A 23,812-nucleotide genomic window follows, 5' to 3' on the forward strand; every position below is an offset into this window, starting at 1 on the left:
AACTATCTGTCTACACCTGCTCAATGGTTAGGCTCAGGGAAATCGTACACAATGATGGGTTCAAAAGACAAGCCGGGTTTGATTCCCCGATTGTGCAGCAAGCTGTTCGAGCGAGCATTGCAAGAGGCAAATGAGGAACAAAGCTTCACAGTTGAAGTGTCGTACATGGAAATCTACAATGAGAAGGTCCGGGACCTTCTTGATCCAAAAGGGTAAGTGGGAGGGTAAAAAAAGATGGAAACTAATGATGCATAAATCCAGGTATGGAAGTCATTTGTATAGAATGCATTTACACAAGAAGTATTAATCTGCACTGATGTCCTTTTACCCATATTTCCTGCTAAGAAAATAGATATGTTTAAGTGATGGCCATAGTAGACAGATATACCGCATGCCTGTAGTTTCCTGTTGCTTCAACTTCAATCACAGTGTTTACATTTCCTCGACACGGCAAATTTCAGTTCTGAGCTGTGCTGCTGTGTTCCTAGGAATGGGAAATCAAACTGCGTTGCTGCTTCTGGGAGGCAAGGTTAAAGTACATTTACCATCCTGTAATAAAATGTAACGTCTCCCATACTTCTGGAGGAAAAAAAGTTCAGTTCTCCACTCACACCCCTCCTGCCGCCCCCCCCCTCCCAGCCAAGCTGGTCACTCCATTTGGTGTCATTCTTTGACATTTCAAGTGAGGATCTAATTCTGTCGTGACTTCTTTGGTACTTAAAAATAAATTCTATTTCCTTCATTCACTAAAAGTTTCTTCCCCATTCATTTAGATTCACATTGAGTATATTGAAAGGATTTTAAAAAATAATGCATAATAAATGACTATCATTTCTTTCCTTGCCAATGATTTCAAGTTATTAATAGCTTAAATAGCTTTCCAAGAGTGATCATATACAGTATTGACAAAGGGCCAATGCATGCTGTTCTTTTTCCTTTGAAATATTAATTATGATGCCCTCATAGGGAGAGACTAAGGGCCCAAGTTTCCGCACTCTGTAAAAACGACACACCTCCATAAGGTGCGGCGACTTTCTGGAATAAAAAGGACGCCGAAAACTTACCTTGTGATTCTCCGAGCTCCTCAGGACGCCTTCGGCCTCGGCGTGGATCAGCAAAAGGGATCGGGGGTGGAGCCAGGTCCTGGCACTGAAAACAGTGCCGGGACAGTAACACCTCGCAACCCGATTCTCTGCGACGCTGCGTGCGAGGGGCCCGTAGCACTCCCTCCCATTCAGCCAGCCCCCCCCCACCCACCCTGTCCCCCGTCCCTCCCATTCAGCCTTCCCCTCTCCCACCACCTCCTCTCCATTCCTTTCCCTCCTCGCCGCCCCCCCGCCTCCTCGCCGCCTCCTCGCCGCCTCCTCGCCGCCTCCTCGCCGCCTCCTCGCCGCCTCCTCGCCGCCCCCCCCGCCTCCTCGCCGCCCCCCTCGCCGCCCGCCCCGCCTCCTCGCCGCCCCCCCCGCCTCCTCGCCGCCCCCCCCGCCTCCTCGCCGCCCCCCCCGCCTCCTCGCCGCCCCCCCCGCCTCCTCGCCGCCCCCCCCGCCTCCTCGCCGCCCCCCCCGCCTCCTCGCCGCCCGCCCCGCCTCCTCGCCGCCCCCCTCGCCGCCCGCCCCGCCTCCTCGCCGCCCCCCCCCGCCTCCTCGCCGCCCCCCCCGCCTCCTCGCCGCCCCCCTCGCCGCCCGCCCCGCCTCCTCGCCGCCCCCCCCGCCTCCTCGCCGCCCCCCCCGCCTCCTCGCCGCCCCCCCGCCTCCTCGCCGCGCCCCCCGCCTCCTCGCCGCCCCCCCCGCCTCCTCGCCGCCTCCTCGCCGCCCGCCCCGCCTCCTCGCCGCCCCCCTCGCCGCCCGCCCCGCCTCCTCGCCGCCCCCCCCGCCTCCTCGCCGCCCCCCTCGCCGCCCGCCCCGCCTCCTCGCCGCCCCCCCCCGCCTCCTCGCCGCCCCCCCGCCTCCTCGCCGCCCCCCCGCCTCCTCGCCGCGCCCCCCGCCTCCTCGCCGCCCCCCCCGCCTCCTCGCCGCCCCCCCCGCCTCCTCGCCGCCCCCCTCGCCTCCTCGCCGCCCCCCTCGCCGCCCGCCCCGCCTCCTCGCCGCCCGCCTCGCCGCCCTCCTCGCCGCCCCCCCCGCCTCCTTGCCCGCCCCCCTCGCCGACCCCCCCGCCTCCTCGCCGCCCGCCCCGCCTCCTCGCCGCCTCCCTCGCCGACCCCCCCGCCTCCCTCACCCGCCGCCCGCCCCCCTCGCCGCCCCCCCGCCTCCTCGCCGCCCCCCCCCCCCACCTCCTCGCCGCCCCCCCCACCTCCTCGCCGCCCCCCCCCCCACCTCCTCGCCGCCGCCCCTCCCCCACCTCCTCGCCGCCCCCCCCACCTCCTCCGTCACCATCCCTGGGTATGTCCTGTCCCACCAGCAAGACACACCCACCCGAGGTGATGGCACAGTGGTACACAATCAGGAGGGAGTGGCCCTGGGAGTCCTCAACATTGACTCTGGACCTTCTGAAGTCTCATGGCTTCAGGCCAAGCATGAGCAAGGAAACTTCCTGTTGATTACCACCTACCGCCTACCCTCAGCTGATGAATCAGTACTCCTCCATGTTGAACACCACTTGAAGGAGGCACCGAGGATATCAAGGGCACAGAATGTACTCTGAGTGGGGGGCTTCAATGTCCATTACTAAGAGTGTCTTGGTAGCGCCACTACTGATCGAGCTGGCTGAGTCCTGAAGGACATATCTGCCAAACTGGGACTGCAGCAGATGGTGAGAGAACCAACATGAAGGAAAAACCGACTTGACCTCGTCCTCACCAATCCACCTGTCGCAGATGCATCTGTCCATGTCGGCATTGGTAGCAGTGATCACCGCACAGTCATTGTGGAGACGAAGTCCCGACTTCACACTGAAGACACCCTCCATCGTATTGTGTGGCACTACCACCGTGCTAAATGGGATAGATTCAGAACAGATCTAGCAGCTCAAAACTGGGCATCTATGAGGTGCTGTGGGCCATCAGCAGCAGCAGAATTGTATTCCACCACAATCTGTAACCTCAGGCCTGGCACTCTACCATTACCATTACCATTACCATTACCATCACTCTATCATTACCATCAAGCAAGGTGACTAACCCTTGTTCAATGAGGAGTGCTGAAGAGCTGCTGAAGCAACAACAGGCAGTACCAACCTGGGGGAGCTGCAACACATGATTACATGCATGCTAAGCAGCGGAAGCAACATGCTGTAAACAGAGCTAAGCGATCCCACAAATAACGGATCTGATCAAGGCACTGCAGTCCTGCCACATCCAGTCGTGAATGGTGGTGGACAATTAAACAACTAACAGGAGGGACAATTAAACAACTAACAGGAGGAGGAGGACTCTCCATGAATATCCTCATCCTCAATAATGGCGGAGCCCAGCACACAAGTGCAATGGACGAGACTGAAGCGTTTGCAGCCATCTTTTGCCAGATGTGCCGAGTGGATGATCCTTATCGCCCTCCTCATGAGGTCCCCACCATCACAGAAGCCAGTCTTCAACCAATTCGATTCACTCCACGTGATATCAAGAATTGCCTGAACGCACTGGATACAGAAAAAGCTATGGGCCCCGACAACATCCCAGCTGTCCTGCTGAATACTTGTGCTCCAGAACTAGCCGCGCCTCGAGCCAAGCTGTTCCAATACAGCTACAACACTGGCATCTATCTGACAATGTGGAAAAGTGCCCAGGTATGTCCTGTTCACAAAAAGCAGGACAAATCCAATCCAGCCAATTACTGCCCCATCAGTCTACTCTCAATCATCAGCAAAGTGATGGAAGGTATTGTTGGCAGTCCTATCAAGTGGCACTTACTCACCAATAACTGGCTCACTAATGCTCAGTTTGGGTTCTGCCAGCAGCATGCGGCTCCAAACTTCATTACAGCCTTGGTCCAAACATGCTCAAAAGAGCTGAATTCCAGATGTGAGGTGAAAGTGACTGCCCTTGACACAAAGGCAGTACTTGACTGAGTGTGGTATCAAGGAGCCCTAATAAAATTGAAGTCAATGGGAATCGGCGGGGGTGGGGGGGAACTCTCCACTGGCTGGAGTCACACCGAGCACAAAGGAAGATGGTTGTAGTTGTTGGAGGCCAATCGTCCCAACCCCAGGACTTTGCGGCAGGAGTTCCTCAGGGCAGTGTCCAAGTTCCAACCATCTTCAGTTGCTCCATCAATGACCGTCCCTCCATCATAAGGTCAGAAGTGGGGATGTTCGCTAATGATTGCACAGTGTTCAGTTCCATTCGCAACCGCTCAGAAACTGAAGCCGTCCATGCCCGCATACAGCAAGATCTAGACGACATTCAGGCTTGGGCTGATAAGTGGCAAGTAACATTCGTGCCAGGCAATGGTCATCTCCAACAAGCGAGAGTCTAACCACCTCCCCATGATCATCAACGGCATTACCATTGCCGAATCCCCCACCATCAACATCGTGGGAGTCACCATTGACCAGAAACTTAACTGGACCAGCCACACACACCCTGTGGCACCAAGAGCAGGTCAGAGGCTGGGTATTCTGCAGCAAGTGTTTCACCTCCTGACTCCCCAAAGCCTTTCCATCATCTACAAGGCTCAAGTCATGAGTGCGACGGAATACTCTACACTTGCCTGGATGAATGCAGCTCCAACAACACTCGAGCTCAACACCATCTAAGACAAAACAGCCCGCTTGATTGACACACCATTCTCCATCTTCAGCATTCACTCCGACTGCAGTGAGTACCATCTACAAGATGCACTGCAGCAACTTGCCAAGGCTTCTTCAGCACCTCCCAAACCCGCGACCTCTACCACCTAGAAGGACAAGGGCAGCAGGCACATGGGAGCACCATCACTTGCAAGTTCCCCTCCAAATTACACACCATCCTGACTTGGAAATATGTCACTGTTCCTTCATTATCGCTGTGTCAAAATCCTGGAACTCCATCTGTAACAGCACTGTGGGAGTTCCTTCACCACAAGGACTGCAGCAGTTCAAGAAGGCAGCTCACTACCAAAGCAGCAATAAATGCTGGCTGGCCTTGCCAGCGACGTCCACATCCCGGAACGAATAAAAATAAATGGTACAGAGAAGTTTCAAGTGATTGAGCTAAGAGAAAAAATCAGAAAAGCTTGAAAGGAGGGGACAGAACTTCGATGTACTGAATGACCTTTAGTTGTTAATTGGAAGAGGAATATTGGCGCAGTGAGTTCAATTGTGTTCCAACTTTACAAAACTGTGGCGTTTACCATTTTGTACATCGCCAACTGCTAGAAGTGCAGAGTTTTCAGTCTGAATATAGCATCTATTGCTGCTTTGGGTTCTGTTAGCACTTTTCAGGTGTAACACTTGAAGTACAAGCCCAATATTTGCACCAACTGAGTTTCATTTGATTAATTTTATTTTTTGCACACTTGTTTTGTAGGAGTCGACACACTTTGAAGGTGAGAGAACACAAGGTTCTAGGTCCATATGTGGATGGCTTGTCCAAACTAGCTGTGGCAAGTTACAAGGTAAGGAAAATAATGAATCAAACTGCATGAAACAGGATCTTGAGGGCAACAGTCTGCAAGAATATAGCAGAAGTAAGGTCTTAAGATGGTTGGTCTAATCATGTTTTTGAATTTACCTTTTTACTCGAAACAGCTAATGTGCCTCCAGTTAAAATCAAGTGCTCAAAATCTCAAATGTATGCCATTGAATTTTATTGCCAACAGTCTGTTTTCCACTTTAATTTATTACATGAGATGTTATTTACTATTCTTTTGGTGGAAAGAAATGGCTGAACTTCAGATTTTGACATTTGTTAATATTTTATTTAAGAACATAAGAAATAGGAGCAGGAGTAGACCATTTGGTCCCTTGAGCCTGCTCTGCCGTTCAATAAGATCATGACTGATCTTCTACCTCAACTCCACTTTCCCGCCCTATCCCCAAATCTCTTGGTTCCCTTCGTGCCAAAAAAAATCTGTCGACCTCTGTCTTGAATATACTCAATGACTGAGCGTCCACAGCCCTCTGGCGTGGAGAATTCCAAAGATTCACCACCCTCTGAGTGAAGAAATTTCTCATCATCTCAGTCTTAAATGACCAACCCCTTATCCTGAGACTATGACCCCGAGTTCCAGACTCCCCATCCAGGGAAAGCATCCTCCCAGCATCTACCCCATCAAGCCTCTTAAGAATTTTATACAGAAGAATATCAGGGCAACAACATAAATTTTGCTTTAATTATATACCATGTAGAAGATTTTTGACATTTGAAACCTATAGTCTTTCATTTTCATAATTTTTTTTCTAGATGACTTTTTTTTTCAAACCAAAGTTATTTCAGCAGCACTTTCTCCTACTAACCCACTATCATCAAGTAGAATAAGAGCACCAATATTGTGGGAACTTCCAACTTCCTCTCCCAAGTCGCACACCATTCTGACTTGGACATATATCGCTGTTCCTCCTTCATCGATGAGCTGGAATTCCCTCCCTAACATAATTTGTAGGTGCACTGTCGCCACAAGGACAGTAGCATTTCATGGAGAAGGCCCACCACCTCCTCAGGGCGACTAGCGATGGGCAATGAATGCAGCCTTGCCTGTGTCAGCCGCATCCCTGACAAATGTGCTAAATTTTTTCTTATCGCAGTAATTTATTGGATTCCAATGAAAAGTTTAATTCAATGTAAGTAAAGATGATAATCTGAAACTAAAGCAAAAAATGTTGAAAATGATCCATCACCTGAAAGAAAAAGACAGGTGATAATTTGAATTCTGATGAAGGGTCTTCCCTGAAATGGTGACTAGTTCTTGTTTATAATTAGACATTGAAAAGAATAATTGTACTCTGTTATCAGAGTTCACTTTATATTTGGGATTTTCAGTATTTTTTTCATATCTAAATATTTTATTTCAAGAACCCAAGACATTGCAAACAGATTACAAGTTGAAACAGGAAAATGAGCAAACCTTTAACAATTAACCCTAATTCACATTGGTTTTCACACTGACGTGATAGTGGTAAATACAGTTATGTATATTTGTGACCGTTCAACACACTTCATGTACAAGGTGGGCATAGGATGAGGGAAGCACAGTTGGTGGTTTTGAGTGAAGCTATTCTCACCACCAAGGTCGGAAAGAATACAAGAGAAGATTAATTTGATCAAAAAAAAGAAAGACTTACATTTGTATCGCATCTTTCACGACCACCAGACGTCCCAAAGTACTTTATGGCCAATGAAGTACTTTTAAAAGTGTAGTTGCTGTTGTAGGAAACGCGGCAGCCAATTTCAGCACAGCAATCTCCCACAAACAGCAATGAAATAATGACTGGATAATCTGATTCCGGGATAAATATTGGCCAGGACACCAGGGATAACTCCCCAGCTCCTCTTCAATGTAGTGCCATTGGATCTTTTACATCCACCTGAGAAAGCAGGCTTTGGTTTAATGTCTCATCTGAAAGACGGCACCTCTGACAGTGCAGCACTCCCTTGGTACTGCACTGCAGTGTTAGCCTAGATTTTTGTGCTCAAGTCTCGAGTGGGGCTTGCACCCACAACCTTCTGACTCCAAGGTGAGGGTGCTACCCACTGAGCCATGGCTGAGACTGATCAGAAAATAGTGATTAGCCCAGCTTTAACCCAAAGAGGGGAGGAAGAGGGAAAGATTAGGGAGAGAAGGAATTTCACATGGAGATTCTGGGAAAGAATGAGTGAAACCATTTGGGAATAAATGGGCAGCAGCTGTGAGCACCTCTTGGATTCCTATGCTTTACTGAACAGACTAGGGAGCACTTATCTACTGCAACCGGTAATTTGTTGTAGGGATTGGTAACCTCCACCTTATTCACATTAAGTTATTTATTAGATACCAATGATTTCACAATCTGATAGTTTTCTTGTGGTAGCCTGCTTAAAAATAGTTCAGGAGACTACTTTCACTTTGTAGGATTCAAACCACAGAGCAGGGAAGCTTCCTCTTTTGCAACCTCCGCTGGATGGAGTGAAACCTGAATTTCTTTACTCCACCCAGTTGACTTTGTGCAGGGCGGAGACTGTTAGGCTCTTGTAGCTGTCACCTGTACACACCCTACCATGATGTATGTTCAAATACAATGCATTAAAATAGCTGAAATTTTGCCAAATATGAAAGTTAATGAAGGCAGCACTTGACTTGCTGGTACCAGCTGAGCATTCCCCAGTCTCCTCAGAGCAGGCATGAGCCAGTGAGGCATTTACAGCATAAAATGACAGAATTTTAAAAGTGCAGCATGTCATCATAGGCAGTCCCTCAAAATGAGGATGACTTGCTTCCACACCAAAAAAGGATGAGTTCACAGGTGTTTCAATGAAGGACCTAATATTCCAGGTCCCGAACTGCATCCGGAAAATGCCTGTGCATGGATTTTTTTAACGTTGCCACCACACGGACTTGACAGAGTTAGGTCTTGATCTAGTAGCAAGGGTTATCCAAGACGACTGGAGATCTGCTTTGCTGCATGGACCTAGTGCACGCACATATCACAGTGTGGGCTGGCCCGTGCTGCCCCTGGCCCCGAACTCACGCCTCTCCTGGGCCCCGATCACATCCCTCCACATTCTCTCGCCGCTCCTGCTGTACCTGCCCACGCTCCAATCACCGACTTGGACCTTGATGATGTCACTCTTCGCTGCCGTAGCCCACCTGCACCAGCTTGCGCTGCTCCCTGAAATAGTATGCCTTCACGCTGCTCCCGGGACCTCCATGTTGCTCCCAGGCCGCCACTCACCGCTCTTTTTATGGCCCCTACCTGCCACTCGTGTTCTCCAAGCATAAGTAGGTAATGTGCTGTATGCAGTACAGTACTTGATATGCTTTTTTTCCCCTGTCTCACAAGAAAAGTTATATTCTCGGAACACTTGTAGAGGGCAGGTCATCCCATGCTGCTCACATGCATCTCTAAGAGCCTGGTTGTAGAGTGCTGACAAAAGATGATTAGGAATGAAAGCGTCTGATTGCACTTTTGGTTGTGTCTGGGTGAAGATAGCAGGGAACCCAAACAGAATAGAGAAAAAGACATGTTCTGTGTGGAGAGAATGATACTTTTTGAAAACAAATGATGAACTATAATTTCTCTCATCCAACAAGGACATTGAATCTTTGATGTCAGAAGGGAACAAGTCACGAACTGTCGCTGCAACCAACATGAACGAGGAGAGCAGCCGTTCCCATGCAGTATTCAACATTATACTTACACACACGCTATTTGATCTCCAGTCTGAGGTGAGGGCATGTGCAATGATAGCTTCTTGAATTTCTGTAATGCTCTATATGCAGGCAGGTGCCAGAGTGCTTCACATCAAGGTGTTACAAACAGTGGATGCCGAGTATAAAGCAAAAAAGCAAAATGAATGTTAGGTGGGAAAGATGGCTTCTGAAAGCAGGGAGGATGGTGAGGTAATGGGAAGTAGGCAGGGTGTTTCGGAATGCACAGTGGCTGAGTGAGTAGCCAGTGGTAGGGTGGGGGAAGCAGTAGCCCATTATTAGAGTTTAAAGTAAGGTGGTATGGTGCCTTGCAGGATTTGAAAGCAAGGATGAGAATTTTGAAGTCAAGACAGTGAAATTACTAGCACTTGCAGAAACAAATGATGATCAGGGCCAGTCAGTTTGTATGTCTAAAAGGTGGGTTGTGTTTGATAAACCTTATAGAATTATTTGAAGCAGTAATGGGCGATACATTTTTTTAAAAGAAATGCATTGTGGATTTTCAAAAAGCATTTGATGTATCATTTGGGAGAGTTGTGGCAAACATAATAGTTATTAATGGCAATGTGGCCACTTGGATAGAGAAATAGTTAGATGAGGTAAAATAAACTTGGACTGCGAAGATGTGAAGAGTAGTGTTGCAGAGGTCAGTGTTTGGTCCACTCTACTATATACATAAATGGTCTGGACTTGGGAATTGAGGGAACAATGTTGACATTTTCTGATACCAAATTAAGGAGGCATGGCAAATTGTGATGAGGATTGTGAAAGAGTGTAGGAGGATATCTATAGGCTGACTGGATGGGTAGATAGGTGGCAGATATAATTCAATAAGGAAAAGTTATATATTTTAGAAGAATAAGGAAAAGTAAGATTTTAAATGGATTAGAGGAGCAGAAGGACCTTGATCAGATATGCAGGCCATTAAAAGTGGCGAGTAGGTATGGGCATAAAAAGTAAATTGAATGAATCCTTGGTTTTATATCTAGAGACATACTATAAAAGCAATGAGGTAATGTTGAGGACAGAGGGAGTGATCCTGAGTGGATGGAGGATGTTTGACATCGCTATGGAGCCAGATATGAAGTAATTCCAATGTTTTCTTTCCATGTAGACTTCAGGTGAGAAGGTGAGTAAGCTGAGCCTCGTGGACCTGGCAGGCAGTGAGAGGGCAGCAAAGAGTGGAGCTGCTGGGGATCGATTAAAGGAAGGAAGCAACATTAACAAGTGAGTTTCGGGTGATCTCGTTGATGAAAGTTTAACCTGTATCTAATCACTGACTCACGCTCGTAAAATTACATTGTTGCCACTAATAGTAAAGTGATGCAGTGCGACAAATTCTATTATATAACTAGATTATTATCCCTTAAGTCATTCAACTGCTAAACAGATGAATAGGCCATTATCTAAATGTGAGACCTACTGGGACTGTGACTATCATTTAGGCTGTATAGTGGCCTTAATCTGCCCTCGCCATATGTTCTGGAACCTTTGCTCTCTTTTTTTTTCCCTAACTGCAATGTTTTCAGGACGTGCTCATTTCCCCAACTCTTCAAAAAGGATCTTTAAAGACATTGTATTTGACTTGCAACTTGACTAGTTCCTCCCCTGAACTTTTCTTGTAACTCCGAAAGGCTCCTGACAAAGCTGCACAATTTCATTTTTGTCTTGAGCTGTAATTGCTGCAAGAATAACTGCTGCATTACCTGCCCTAGTATTCTACATGGTGTGTTAAATAATCGATCTATGAAGTCATTTGCATTTATATACCTCTTAGTAGTCCTTGGCTTGGCCACTTGACTGCTGAGATTTTGAAATCCCCTGTGATTATCACATTGTGCTTTCCTGCAGGCTCTTGCTTACTTAATCGCTATTTACCTGTTTATCTTCAGCTGACGATTGATAGTTGCCGATTATTTTGTTGCCCTTAACACTAATCTCTACCTTTTTATTATTTGATGAATATACCCATCTGTTTTATCTTTTTAATTGTTGTTTTGTTGTTGGATCAACCCTTACCAGTAATGCAGCTCTCTACCTAATGCGAGAGGTGAAATATTTTAAAACCTCTCTGATGCACCACTTGCCCACCTTCTGCTCTTGTGTTTGTTTCTGTAAGGCCAATAATTCTTTTTACTAGTTGTGCTAATCTAACTTCAGGAGTACATTCTGAAAGTATGAAAAAAAAATTGTCCATCGAGCAACCGCAACTTGTATTTTGATGGGAGCTAATTGTGTGCTTCACGGGGTGTTGGACAAAGGAGATAATTAAAGAGAAAATGAAAGAGTTTTGTTTGGTGGTGAAAGCACAATTGAGAAGAGCCTTGTAGACTTTTGAAGGCATGGAGGAAGGTGTCAATGTAAGGTACTGAGGAAGAGAGAATTCCAGAGGCCTAGTGGCTGAAAGAGGAGAGGGAGCAGGGAAGGAAGAGTAGGCTGATGTTCGAGGTTTTGTAGAGACTCAGCAGCAACAACAACTTACAGCACCTTTTAAAGTAAAAAATTATCCCAGGCATAATCAGATAAAAATGGACACCAAGACAATGAGAGAGCTATTATGAAGGGTGACTAAAATGGTCAATGAATTGGGTCTTGAAGGAGGAGCGATGGAGGGGTTTAGAGAGGGAATTCCAGAGCATGGGACCTGTATGGCTCAAGGCCCGACTGCCAATAATGGGGTGAGAGTGGAGGGCACACAAGACCAGAGTCCAAGGAATGAAGAGTTTTGCGGGGGTTGTATGGTTGGAGAAGTTTACAGCGATGGGTTGGGATGAGAATTTTAAATTGGAGCCGTTTGGGGACTGGGAGCCAATGTAGGTCAGCAAGAAATGGCGGTTGGGGGGGGTGGGGGCGGGACGGGAGAGGGGGTTGGTGAGCAGGACATGGTACAGGAATAGATTGTGGGAAGCAGAGTTTTGGATGAGCTGAAGTTTACAGAGGGATGGATGGGGGGGGTCTGCCATTTGAAATATTCGAGGCTGGTACTGGTTCAAGAAGAATGTTGGGAGGGATGCTGAGTGATCCAGCTACTCTTTGATTAGTCTCCTGGGATCTTCAACATCTGTCTGAGCCAGCAGAATAGGCAAAGTGTGCCTCCTCTGGCAATGGAGCAATCCCTAGAGCACTGGCGTGTCATAGAAACATAGAAAATCGGTGCAGGAGTAGGCCATTCGGCCCTTTGAGCCTGCACCGCCATTCAACAAAATCATGGCTGATCACCCACCCCAGCATCTCCCCCGACCCCTCCACACCCCCTGATCCCCCCCAGCTGCAAGGACCACATCCAACTCCCTCCCGAACACATCCAATGAACTGGCATCAACAACCCTCCGTGGCAGGGAACTCCACAGGCCAACAACTCCCTGAGTGAAGAAGTCTCTCCCAATCCCAGCCCCAAACAGCCCACCCCCCCATCCCAAGAGCGTGCCCCCCCCCCCCCCAGAGGCTCCGGACCCACCCAACACTGGGAACACTCCCCCCGCACCCAACCCGCCCCGTCCCGTCAGAATCCTTCCCTTGGTTATGTGCTCAAATTTACTTCCTTCTGACCTAGAAGAAAGAATGTCCTAACTGAGCCAAGTTGATCCATCACTTACCTCGGATAATGCAAGATTCAAACCAAGTACAGATTATGTTACCTTTGAGTGAAAAACATTTATTTTTATTTTATGGTCTTTTTGAATGTTGTATTTGTCTTCAAGGGTTAATGGATGCACGACCTGTTTCTTGCTAATGTAACATTTGTTTATGCTGACTTTTTTTTCCAGATCCCTAACAACTCTAGGCCTGGTAATCTCTGCTCTGGCGGATCAGGCGGCTAGTAAAAACAAGAACAAGTTTGTTCCCTATAGGGACTCTGTACTGACCTGGCTACTCAAGGTAAACTGATAGATTACACCTGGGTTACTGTTTCTCAAAATAACTGTTAGGATGCTTGTTTGTGCCCATGATTCCCGTGTAGCAAGAGTTTGAAAGCAGAATGGAGCATAGGCAGTTATGTCAGGGGTGGGAGGGGAGGAGAAAGGAATCACCCTGCTTTTGGCATCTTAAGTGCTGGGAGGCTTCATAGCAAGCTGTCTACCTACCTGTTCCTGTTTTCATAATGAATGCAATATGGTATGAGGAGAAAATTAAGTGCATTTTTCTTTTAATTCAGAGGCGATGGGGATACCATAAGCTGGACTTGTATGGAAGCATATTTATAATCAACTTTGTCACAGGGTAGACTTAGAATGGGGTACTGTTGTCATGTGTACAGCTATGATTCAATAGAACATATGGTGATGTAGGGCTCTTTGGCCTATTGTGTAACTGTCCAGTATTCTCAGGCTTGATCTTTGGTCTGTGCTTAATTACATCTCAGCGTCTTGCCCCATCTCAGCAATAGGGCTTCCCATTCCTCACCACTATCCATTGGTATCTGCTGTGAAGTGGACATTTGATCACAGGATCAGGCTCAGCTCTGCTATCCCCACGTTGAATAGCCTGCTCGCGGTCACTTTCTAGAGTCTTGTGTAAGTGAATGGCGACTTGAGTGTGGTGCTGCGCCCATGGTACTGTACCTCAGTCACTGACTTCAGGAGAAGAGTGGCGAGAATTAAGAAATGTGCGCTCCCTGACTCATTACCAAATGTGTACTCCATTAGAATTTACTCTCTGAAGTACAACTTAATCTATTTCAGCTGTAGATTAGCTAACTTTCTGTTTCGGGTTATGTTTGCCCTTTTCTGGTTAAGTTGACTGGTGGGGAGAGGAAGGGAAGGACTTAACTGAGGAGACTAGACAAATTTTACAAAGAACGTTGACTACTGTTTGTACTAAGGAACTGGCAGTTTTATTGCTGCCACTGTGGCTTCTGACACTAGTACCTGCGCGGGACTGTCCAATTCTATTAGGTGATTATTTCTAAAATAAATAGGCTGGTACTTGGCGAGATTGGCTTCGTGTAAATAGTAAGAAAATAGAGCTCGCTATGTACTTCCTGGTATAACCACCCACGCCCCCCAAAAAATTGTGATGCATTAATCTTCATCCAAATACTTGAGTGTGGGCAAACCAGCTTTGATATAGTGAAGCACAGCATTGCTGCAGTGACAACTAAGGAGCAATTGACAATCAGTCCTTTACTGCATAGGATTGTATCTGATTTTTATTTCTCATTGCCTGTTCCAGTTGATTTGCATTTTTTGAAAAAATATTTATTTTTAAAGTAAATAATAAAATGGTCCCCGTACAGATTGAATTCTCCATTGGAGAACTCTCTGGTGTTGCGGATTTGGTTCCTGACTTTTCACTTGACACTATGTTTGAGTGAAACACAGACTAGGATGGAAGTAATCTCCTCATTCTCGGGTGCTAAGCGAGATGAGTTTGGGTTGTCTCATCTTGCTTCCTAGTTTGACGTGGGTCCTGGATGCAAAACTGCCCCATAGCTCTTACGGTGCTGACTAAAAGTGGATATAATTCTTTCAAGATTGGCTATCCCAGTACCTCAGCAAGTAGTCATTCCTTGTGTGAGCCTTGATGGTTTGTATTGGTAGGTGATTTGATCATGGGGAAAGAGGGAACATAGTAGTCAAGCCCAATCCTGACATCACTTGATGTCCATACACACACATTTTCAAGTGCACTTCACTGAATAGTGATCAGAAATGGGACCCTACTGTTGATTTATCTTCCTTGCCCATCGCCCCCCCCCCCCGCAAGGTTCTCTCTTCCACAGGTGGAGGGAGATCTGCTTTCTCGGACATGGACTTTGTTGATCCATGTAGTTTTATGCAAAACTGTGCACGTTTCCAGTGAGCTATTAAGGCAGGGTGGGCTTTATATCTTGTATAACTTTTAAATGTAGAGATGTGACTTTACAAGGTTTTTAAAAACCCAATTCACATTCATAAACTTAGGAAGCAACAGATTTTATTTTGGTGTGTTACACAGATTTGGGGAGGTAAGATATAGTTGAAATTGAGACAAGCAGTACAATTCATTTGCTTTTTCCCCCCCAAAAATGCAGGATAGTCTTGGTGGAAATAGCAAAACAGCAATGATCGCAACAGTTAGTCCTTCAGCGGACAATTATGACGAAACACTGTCAACGCTGAGGTACGCTGACAGAGCCAAAAACATAATTAATCATGCTGTGGTGAATGAGGATCCCAACGCCCGGATCATCCGGGAACTCCGTGAGGAAGTAGATAAACTGCGGGAGCAGCTCTCCAGAGCAGAGGTATGACGTGGAAGGAGTCCTAGATTTTAAACCGAGCAATTATCAAATCCATTAGGAATAGGTTAATAGGATGTACATCTAATCTGTGGAAGAGGGCATAGAAATAGAAATAATGAAGTGAATGTTGAGCACAATTCTAAATGCTCCAGAGCATTAAATATTAGCCACACAGAATATTGTGTTCGAGGATGTTAAAGAATTCCCAATCCCGAGGCAGTTGTCTGAGTTAGTAAATGCACAGGCAGGTGTTATACTCAGTTATACAAACCGGGGAGATCCCAGGTCCAAATCCTGATTAATGTTGATTTAAAAAGCTGAGAGCAATCGGGATGCTAAAGTTGGAAGACGGAAGGGAAAGTTCTGGGCTACAGTGACCCCTACTGGAGAATGTACTTGTGTTCATTTCTAATGGAATCATAGAAACTTACAGCACAGAAGGAGACCATTTGACCTTTTGTGTCTGTGCTGACTCTTTGAAAGATCAGTCGTGCTTAGTCCTACAGCCCCATGTTTTGTCTGTATCCCTGTAAGCTCCTCCTCCTCAAGTACTTGTCCCCAGCTCCTTTTAAAAATGATTTGTGGAATCAGCTTCCATCACCTTTTCAAGTAGTGTGTTCCAGATCCCGACAACTCTGAGTGAATAAATTTCTCCTCCTCTCCCCTCTAGATCTTTTGTCAATGATTTTCAATATCTGACCTCTGGTTATTGACCCGCTAGCCAGAGGGAATAGTTCTTTATCTACTCATATCAAAACCTCTCAACATCTTGAAAACTTCTATTGAGTCACCTCTGTTCCAACCTCTCCTCACATCCTCTCAATCCTTTCTGAGGTCTTTACATCTTAAAGTGTGGTGCCCAGATGTGTCCACAATACTCCAGCTTAAGGCCTAACCAGTGATTTTTGAAGTTCGAACACGGGATTTAGGCTCTACTGTGATCTCCACAGTCAAATATTTGCTAAGTGAAAACTCAAAACAATTCGAAGTTCCCTTTCTGTTTGCCTGTTTGCTAAAGACCAACTCGCCCATAATATGCAAAGATTAGACTTCTGGGAGGGATCACAAAGACATTAATCTAATTGAAGGATTGAGGTAATCATTTAGAAACTTGCTAACCTTTGCTTTCATGATTTATGATGCCATTTGAACTTCAGGATTATATTATACAGCAGATACCTGTACCCATTTGCGATATGTACTGTTACAGGGTTATTTTTGATCGCCTGTTGTAATTTGTGAATTTTGTCCTTGGTTGTGCTTGTGATATTCATTGAAGTAGATTAAATCGAACATACAAAATTATCATTATTTTTCAATGAATTCCATATTTTATAATTTGTAAATGCCGGGCAATTTTACGGCCAGCATTTGTTGTGCTTATTTTCAAATCTCTTTTGGCACTACCAATTTGAAGTATATGTCATTCAGTTTCACCCCCATCCTCTACTGCACTGCATCCCGAATGTCAGGACAAGCAGTTTTCTGTCGGAGAAGGGAAAGTTGTAAGAGGGACTTTCATAGCCTAAAAAAAGTAACGGTTATTCATTGAAAGGGACAGAGTTTTGTTATTATGTAATGACTTAACCTAGTTTTATTTTTAAATGTCTCTGTTTTAGAATTGATTGAAGTTAATCATGTATGAATACTTACTGACAAGTATTTGATTGAATTTTCCATACCAGGCAATGAAAGCCCCAGAGCTGAATGATCGTTTGGAAGAGTCCGAAAAGTTAATTCAGGAAATGACCGTTACGTGGGAAGATAAGCTTAGGAAAACAGAAGCCATTGCCCAGGTATGTTATGCAGTATAACCTTCCCTTTAGTGCACGACAGAAATTGAAGGTGAAGCCTGCTGGAGACAAGGTGCCACATTGCACTTCCACCTTGGCGTCCTGAGTTTCTCAACAGGCTGTACAGGTTCTATGGGAAATTAATTTGGATAATCCAGTTTCCAGTGGATGCATGTTCACGGCACAAATTGAGGATCAATAATGAGATTAAATACGAGATTTAGCACAGAGAGTAAGCTTCTTTGCACAAGAGTGGAGACAGTGAAATTTACTTCTAGAGGTAGTGGTTGAAGCAGAAATTATGTCAACATTTAAGATTAGGTTGTATAGGTGAAAATGTTGCAGTCCATTATTAAAGAATCAGTAGCAGACATTCGGAAAAGCAAAATTCGGTCAGGCAGAGTCAGCATAGATTTATGAAGGGGAAGTCATGTTTGACACATTTTCTGGAATTCTTTAAGGATGTAATGAACAGGGTGGATAAAGGGATGTGGTGTATTTGGACTTCCAGAAGGCATTTGACAATGTGCCACATAAAAGGTTACTGCACAAGATAAAAATTCACAGGGTTGGGGGATATTAGCATGGATAGAGGATTGGCTAACTAACAGAAAAAAGAGAGTCAGGATAAATGGTTCATTCTCTGGTTGGTAACCAGTAACTAATGGGGTGCCACAGGGATCAGTGCTGGGACCCCAACTATTTACAATCTATATTAACAACTTGGAAGAGGGACTGAATGTAACGTAGCCAAGTTTGCTGACGATACAAAGATGGGAGGAAAAGCAATGTGTGAGGAGGACACAAAAAATCTGCAAAAGGACATAGACAGGCTAAGTGAGTGGGCAAAAATTTGGCAGATGGCGTATAATGTTGGAAAGTGTGAGGTCATGAAGTTTGGCAGAAATAATCAAAGAGCAAGTTATTATTTAAATGGAAAAAGATTGCAAAGTGCTGCAGTACAGAGGGACCTGGGGGTACTTGTGCATGAAACTCAAAAGGTTAGTATGCAGGCACAGCAAATGATCAGGAAGGCCAATGGAATCTTGGCCTTTATTGCAAAGGGGATGGAGTATAAAAGCAGGGAAATCTTGCTCCAGCTATATAGGTTATTGGTGAGGCTACACTTGGAATACTGCGTGCAGTTTTGATTTCCATATTTATGAAAGGATATACTTGCTTTGGAAGCAGTTCAGAGAAGGTTCACTAGATTGATTCCGGAGATGGAGGGGGTTGACTTATTAGGAAAGGTTGAGCAGATTGGGCCTCTACTCATTGGAATTCAGAAGAATGAGAAGTGATCTTATCGAAACGTATAAGATTATGAGGGGACTTGACAAGGTGAATGCAGAGAGGATGTTTCCACTGATGGGGGAGACTAGAACTAGAGGACATGATCTTAGAATAAGGGGCCGCCCATTTAAAACAGAGATGAGGAGAAATTTCTTCTGAGGGTTGTAAATCTGTGGAATTTGCTGCCTCGGAGAGCTGTGGAAGCTGGGACATTGAATAAATTTAAGACAGAAATAGACAGTTTCTTAAATGGTAAGGGGATAAGGGGTTATGGGGAGTGGGCAGGGAAATGGAGCTGAGTCCATGATCAGATCAGACATGATCTTATTGAATGGCGGAGCAGGCTCGAGGGGCCGTATGGCCTACTCCTTTTCCTATTTCTTATTTTCTTATAAAGGAAAAGGTAAATCATCATAGGCAGTCCCTCAGAATCGAGGATGACTTGCTTCCACTCCCAAAGTGAGTTCTTTGATGACTGAACAGTCCGATACGAGAGCCACAGACCCTGTTATAGGTGGGACAGACATTCGTTGGGGGAAGGGGTCGGTAGGACTGGTTTGCCGCATGCTCCTTCCGCTGTCTCAACTCCCTCCCGGATGCACTTACTCCACCTCGGGCGGCCTGCGGCCAAGGTCTCCCAGGTGTCGGTGGTGATGTCGTACTTTACCAGGGAGGCTTTGAGGGTGTCCTTATAATGTTTCTGCTGTCCTCCTTTGGCTCGTTTACCATGAAGGAGCTCCACATAAAGCATTTGCTTAGGGAGTCTCGTATCTGGTATGCATACTATGTGGCCTGCCCAGCGAAGCTGATCGAGTGTGGTCAGTACTTCAATACTGGGGATGTTAGCCTGGTCGAGGACACTGATGTTGGTGCGTCTGTCCTGCCAGGAGAAAAGGTAAAAGGGATATGGAAACAGGGTGGGTAAATGTGATTAAACTACTTACTTGCATGGAGGGTAACCAACGAAATAGACTGGTTGGGTTGATTCGTCCAAGTTCCTCTCAACGTCTGTGTGTTTCAGTGCCTATAATTTGCCACAGATTTGTTTTTTCCCCCCTTCCAAGACATTAAGTATGATTGGGATGTGCAATGGAAGAATTCACACTGGTGAAGGCCTTTTAGGAGGTTACCGTTAAGCCATGCTGTGCCAGAGTAAATACAGTTTTCATCAGTATGGAAACTTGAAGTGCTTGATACCAGTTGCAAAAAGAGAATTCCATTCTCTCAGGCATGCTTCACCATGATCTTAAAAATGTTGCCAAAAAAGACTTGCAAGAAAGCAGAACATTTCTAGAAGAAAAAAACCTAAGACTTATTTTAGTGTCTTAAAATATTCTTCTTTTCCCATCCATTTCATATTTTCCTTGCTCCCTAAATTGGTTGATTTTTGTACATGCTCTCCCAGTTCTGTATTTCCTTAGCTGAACCGAACGACGAGGAATCTGCTTCCAGGTCTCAGTAACTGCTTTTGTGAGGTTTACACAACGGTACATTCTCTCATTTGATTCATTTCTGGATGTGAATTCTGGTGGAAATCTGTATAAACTACTTTTCTGAGAGGAAGCTTGACCAGTTTGAAGAATAAGGGGCTATCCATTTTAAAACTGAGATGAGAAATTTCTTCAGAGGGTTGTAAATTGATGGAATTCTCTGCCCCAGTGAGCTGTGGAGGCTGGATCATTGAATATATTTAAGGCGGAGATAGACAGATTTTTGTGTGATAAGGGAGTAAATGGTTATGGGGAGCAGGCAGGGAAGTGGAGCTGAGTCCATGATCAGATCAGCCATGACCTTATTGAATGGCAGAGCAGGCTCGAGGGGTCAAATAGCCTACTCCTGCTCCTATTTCTTAACTTCTTCTCTTTCACATATATAATAGAAGTTGACTTCAGGAGTAGGACACTATATCAGAACTCTTTTTGAGCGCTAACTAGATATAGTTTGTGTGCTGGTGCTGTAACGTGCTTTGTGCCATGCAATGGAAATAAAGTTGTGTGATTGTACTGGTGGACATTTGCACTCTGATTCTTCTCACCTTTCTCTTCCTTCTGCCAGCCTCACGCCCCACATGGCGAGATGCCAACTCTATGGGCTCAATTTTCCCCAATTATCTGCATTGCTTTTTTGGCGTGCAGTTTTTTGGGGAGTAAATTCAAATCTCCAAGTTTCCCCAAAGTTTCTGCGCTAGCATAATTTTCTTAAGTAGAATTCTTTTAGGCTACGATTTTTTAACCTCATTGGGAGCGCAACCTGCCACCCGTGCCTTCCGCCATTTAGGCAAGGTTGGCCAGCTCCGATTTACTCCAATTTTTCTTAGGACGGTGTAGGTGACCCCTTTGGAAAAACCTTCTGGGCAGTTAACAAAACCGGCGCAGGTAAGGGAATCATCGCAGCAGAAGCTGTTCCATGGCCCGGACAGCGGCAGCAAAGAGGGAGAGAAGGGGTGGGGGGGGTGGGTAGAGAGAGGGGTGGAGAAGAGAGGGGAGGGGTGGGGAGGGGAGGGGTGGGGGAGAGAGGAGAGGAGAGGGGAGGGGTGGGGGAGAGAGGAGAGGGGAGGGGGAGAGAGGAGAGGGGAGGGGGAGAGAGGAGAGGGGAGGGGTGGGGGGAGAGAGGAGAGGGGAGGGGTGGGGGGAGAGAGGAGAGGGGAGGGGTGGGGGGAGAGAGGAGAGGGGAGGGGTGGGGGGAGAGAGGAGAGGGGAGGGGTGGGGGGAGAGAGGAGAGGGGAAGGGTGGGGGGAGAGAGGAGAGGGGAGGGGTGGGGGGAGAGAGGAGAGGGGAGGGGTGGGGGGAGAGAGGAGAGGGGAGGGGTGGGGGGAGAGAGAGGAGAGGGGAGGGGTGGGGGGAGAGAGAGGAGAGGGGAGGGGTGGGGGAGAGAGAGGAGAGGGGAGGGGTGGGGAGAGAGAGAGGAGAGGGGAGGGGTGGGGGGAGAGAGAGGAGAGGGGAGGGGTGGGGGGAGAGAGAGGAGAGGGGAGGGGTGGGGGGAGAGAGAGGAGAGGGGAGGGGTGGGGGGAGAGAGAGGAGAGGGGAGGGGTGGGGGGAGAGAGAGGAGAGGGGAGGGGTGGGGGGAGAGAGGAGAGGGGAGGGGTGGGGGGAGAGAGGAGAGGGGAGGGGTGGGGGGAGAGAGGAGAGGGGTGGGGGGAGAGGGTGAGGGAAGAGGGGAGTGGTGAGGGGTGGGGGGAGAGGGGAGAGGGGAGGGGTGGGGGGAGAGGGGAGGGGTGGGGGGAGGGGGGAGGAGGAGGAGCGGAGAGGGGGAGGAGGAGGTGGGTGGAGTCGAGGTGATAGGCAGAGAGGAGGGGGATAGGAGGAGAGAGAGTTGGGGGGGTGGAGGAGGAGAGGAGCAGGGAGGCCTTTCGGCCAGGGTGAGGAGAGGCACCTGCACCTGGAGGCCTTTAGAAACATAGAAACATAGAAAATAGGTGCAGGAGTAGGCCATTTGGCCCTTCGAGCCTGCACCGCCATTCAATGAGTTCATGGCTGAACATGCAACTTCAGTACCCCATTCCAGCTTTCTCGCCATATCCCTTGATCGCCCAAGTAGTAAGGACTACATCTAACTCCTTTTTGAATATATTTAGTGAATTGGCCTCAACAACTTTCTGTGGTAGAGAATTTCACAGGTTCACCACTCTCTGGGTGAAGAAGTTTCTCCTCATCTCAGTCCTAAATAGCTTACCCCTTATCCTTAGACTGTGACCCCTCGTTCTGGACTTCCCCAACATTGGGAACATTCTTCCTGCATCTAACCTGTCTAACCCCGTCAGAATTTTAAACGTTTCTATGAGATCCCCTCTCATTCTTCTGAACTCCAGTGAATACAAGCCCAGTTGATCCAGTCTTTCTTGATATGTCAGTCCCGCCATCCTGGGAATGGTGAACCTTCGCTGCACTCCTTCAATAGCAAGAATGTCCTTCAAGTTCGGAGACCAAAACTGTACACAATACTCCTGGTGTGGCCTCACCAAGGCCCTGTACAACTGTAGTAACACCTCCCTGCCCCTGTACTCAAATCCCCTCGCTATGAAGGCCAACATGCCATTTGCTTTCTTAACCGCCTGCTGTACCTGCATGCCAACCTTCAATGACTGATGTACCATGACACCCAGGTCTCGTTGCACCTCCCCTTTTCCTAATCTGTCACCATTCAGATAATAGTCTGTCTCTCTGTTTTTACCACCAAAGTGGATAACCTCACATTTATCCACATTATACTTCATCTGCCATGCATTTGCCCACTCACCTAACCTATCCAAGTCACTCTGCAGCCTTATAGCATCCTCCTCACAGCTCACACTGCCACCCAACTTAGTGTCATCTGCAAATTTGGAGATACTACATTTAATCCCCTCGTCTAGATCATTAATGTACAGTGTAAACAGCTGGGGCCCCAGCACAGAACCTTGCGGTACCCCACTAGTCACTGCTTGCCATTCTGAAAAGTAGCCATTTACTCCTACTCTTTGCTTCCTGTCTGCCAACCAGTTCTCAATCCATGTCAGCACACTACCCCCAATCCCATGTGCTTTAACTTTGCACATTAATCTCTTGTGTGGGACCTTGTCGAAAACCTTCTGAAAATCCAAATACACCACATCAACTGGTTCTCTCTTGTCCACTCTACTGGAAACATCCTCAAAAAATTCCAGAAGATTTGTCAAGCATGATTTCCCTTTCACAAATCCATGCTGACTTGGACCTATCATGTCACCTCTTTCCAAATGCGCTGCGATGACATCCTTAATAATTGATTCTATCATTTTACCCACTACCGATGTCGGGTCGATAATTCCCTATTTTCTCTCTCCCTCCTTTTTTAAAAAGTGGGGTTGCATAGGCTACCCTCCACTCCATAGGAACTGATCCAGAGTCAATGGAATGTTGGAAAATGACTGTCAATGCATCTGCTATTTCCAAGGCCACCTTCTTAAGTACTCTGGGATGCAGACCATCAGGCCCTGGGGATTTATCGGCCTTCAGTCCCATCAATTTCCCCAACTCAATTTCCCGACTAATAAGGATTTCCCTCAGTTCCTCCTTCTTACTAGACCCTCTGAACCCTTTTATATCCGGAACGTTGTTTGTGTCCTCCTTCGTGAATACCGGACCAAAGTACTTGTTCAATTGGTCCGCCATTTCTTTGTTCCCCGTTATGACTTCTCCTGATTCTGACTGCAGGGGACCTACGTTTGTCTTTACTAACCTTTTTCTCTTTACATATCTATAGAAGCTTTTGCAGTCCCTGCAAGCTTC

General features: G+C 46.9%; 1 protein-coding gene across 4 annotated transcripts in view; it reads left to right on the plus strand.

Moving 5' to 3' along the window:
- LOC139272953 (kinesin-like protein KIF13B) overlaps nt 1-23,812 on the plus strand; it is a 247,742-nt gene that overhangs the window by 129,078 nt on the left and 94,852 nt on the right. For 3 of the 4 annotated variants that reach the window (XM_070889117.1, XM_070889120.1, XM_070889118.1), the window contains exons 6-12: nt 32-212; nt 5,441-5,528; nt 9,141-9,275; nt 10,372-10,484; nt 13,025-13,136; nt 15,271-15,483; nt 17,166-17,276. In XM_070889117.1, the coding sequence (XP_070745218.1) occupies nt 32-212; nt 5,441-5,528; nt 9,141-9,275; nt 10,372-10,484; nt 13,025-13,136; nt 15,271-15,483; nt 17,166-17,276 (953 nt within the window). The remainder of the gene's footprint in view (nt 1-31; nt 213-5,440; nt 5,529-9,140; nt 9,276-10,371; nt 10,485-13,024; nt 13,137-15,270; nt 15,484-17,165; nt 17,277-23,812) is intronic. The other variant, XM_070889119.1, reaches the window with a different exon arrangement.

Source organism: Pristiophorus japonicus, chromosome 9 (genome assembly GCF_044704955.1).
Source record: "Pristiophorus japonicus isolate sPriJap1 chromosome 9, sPriJap1.hap1, whole genome shotgun sequence".
Taxonomy (NCBI): Eukaryota; Metazoa; Chordata; class Chondrichthyes; family Pristiophoridae; genus Pristiophorus; species Pristiophorus japonicus.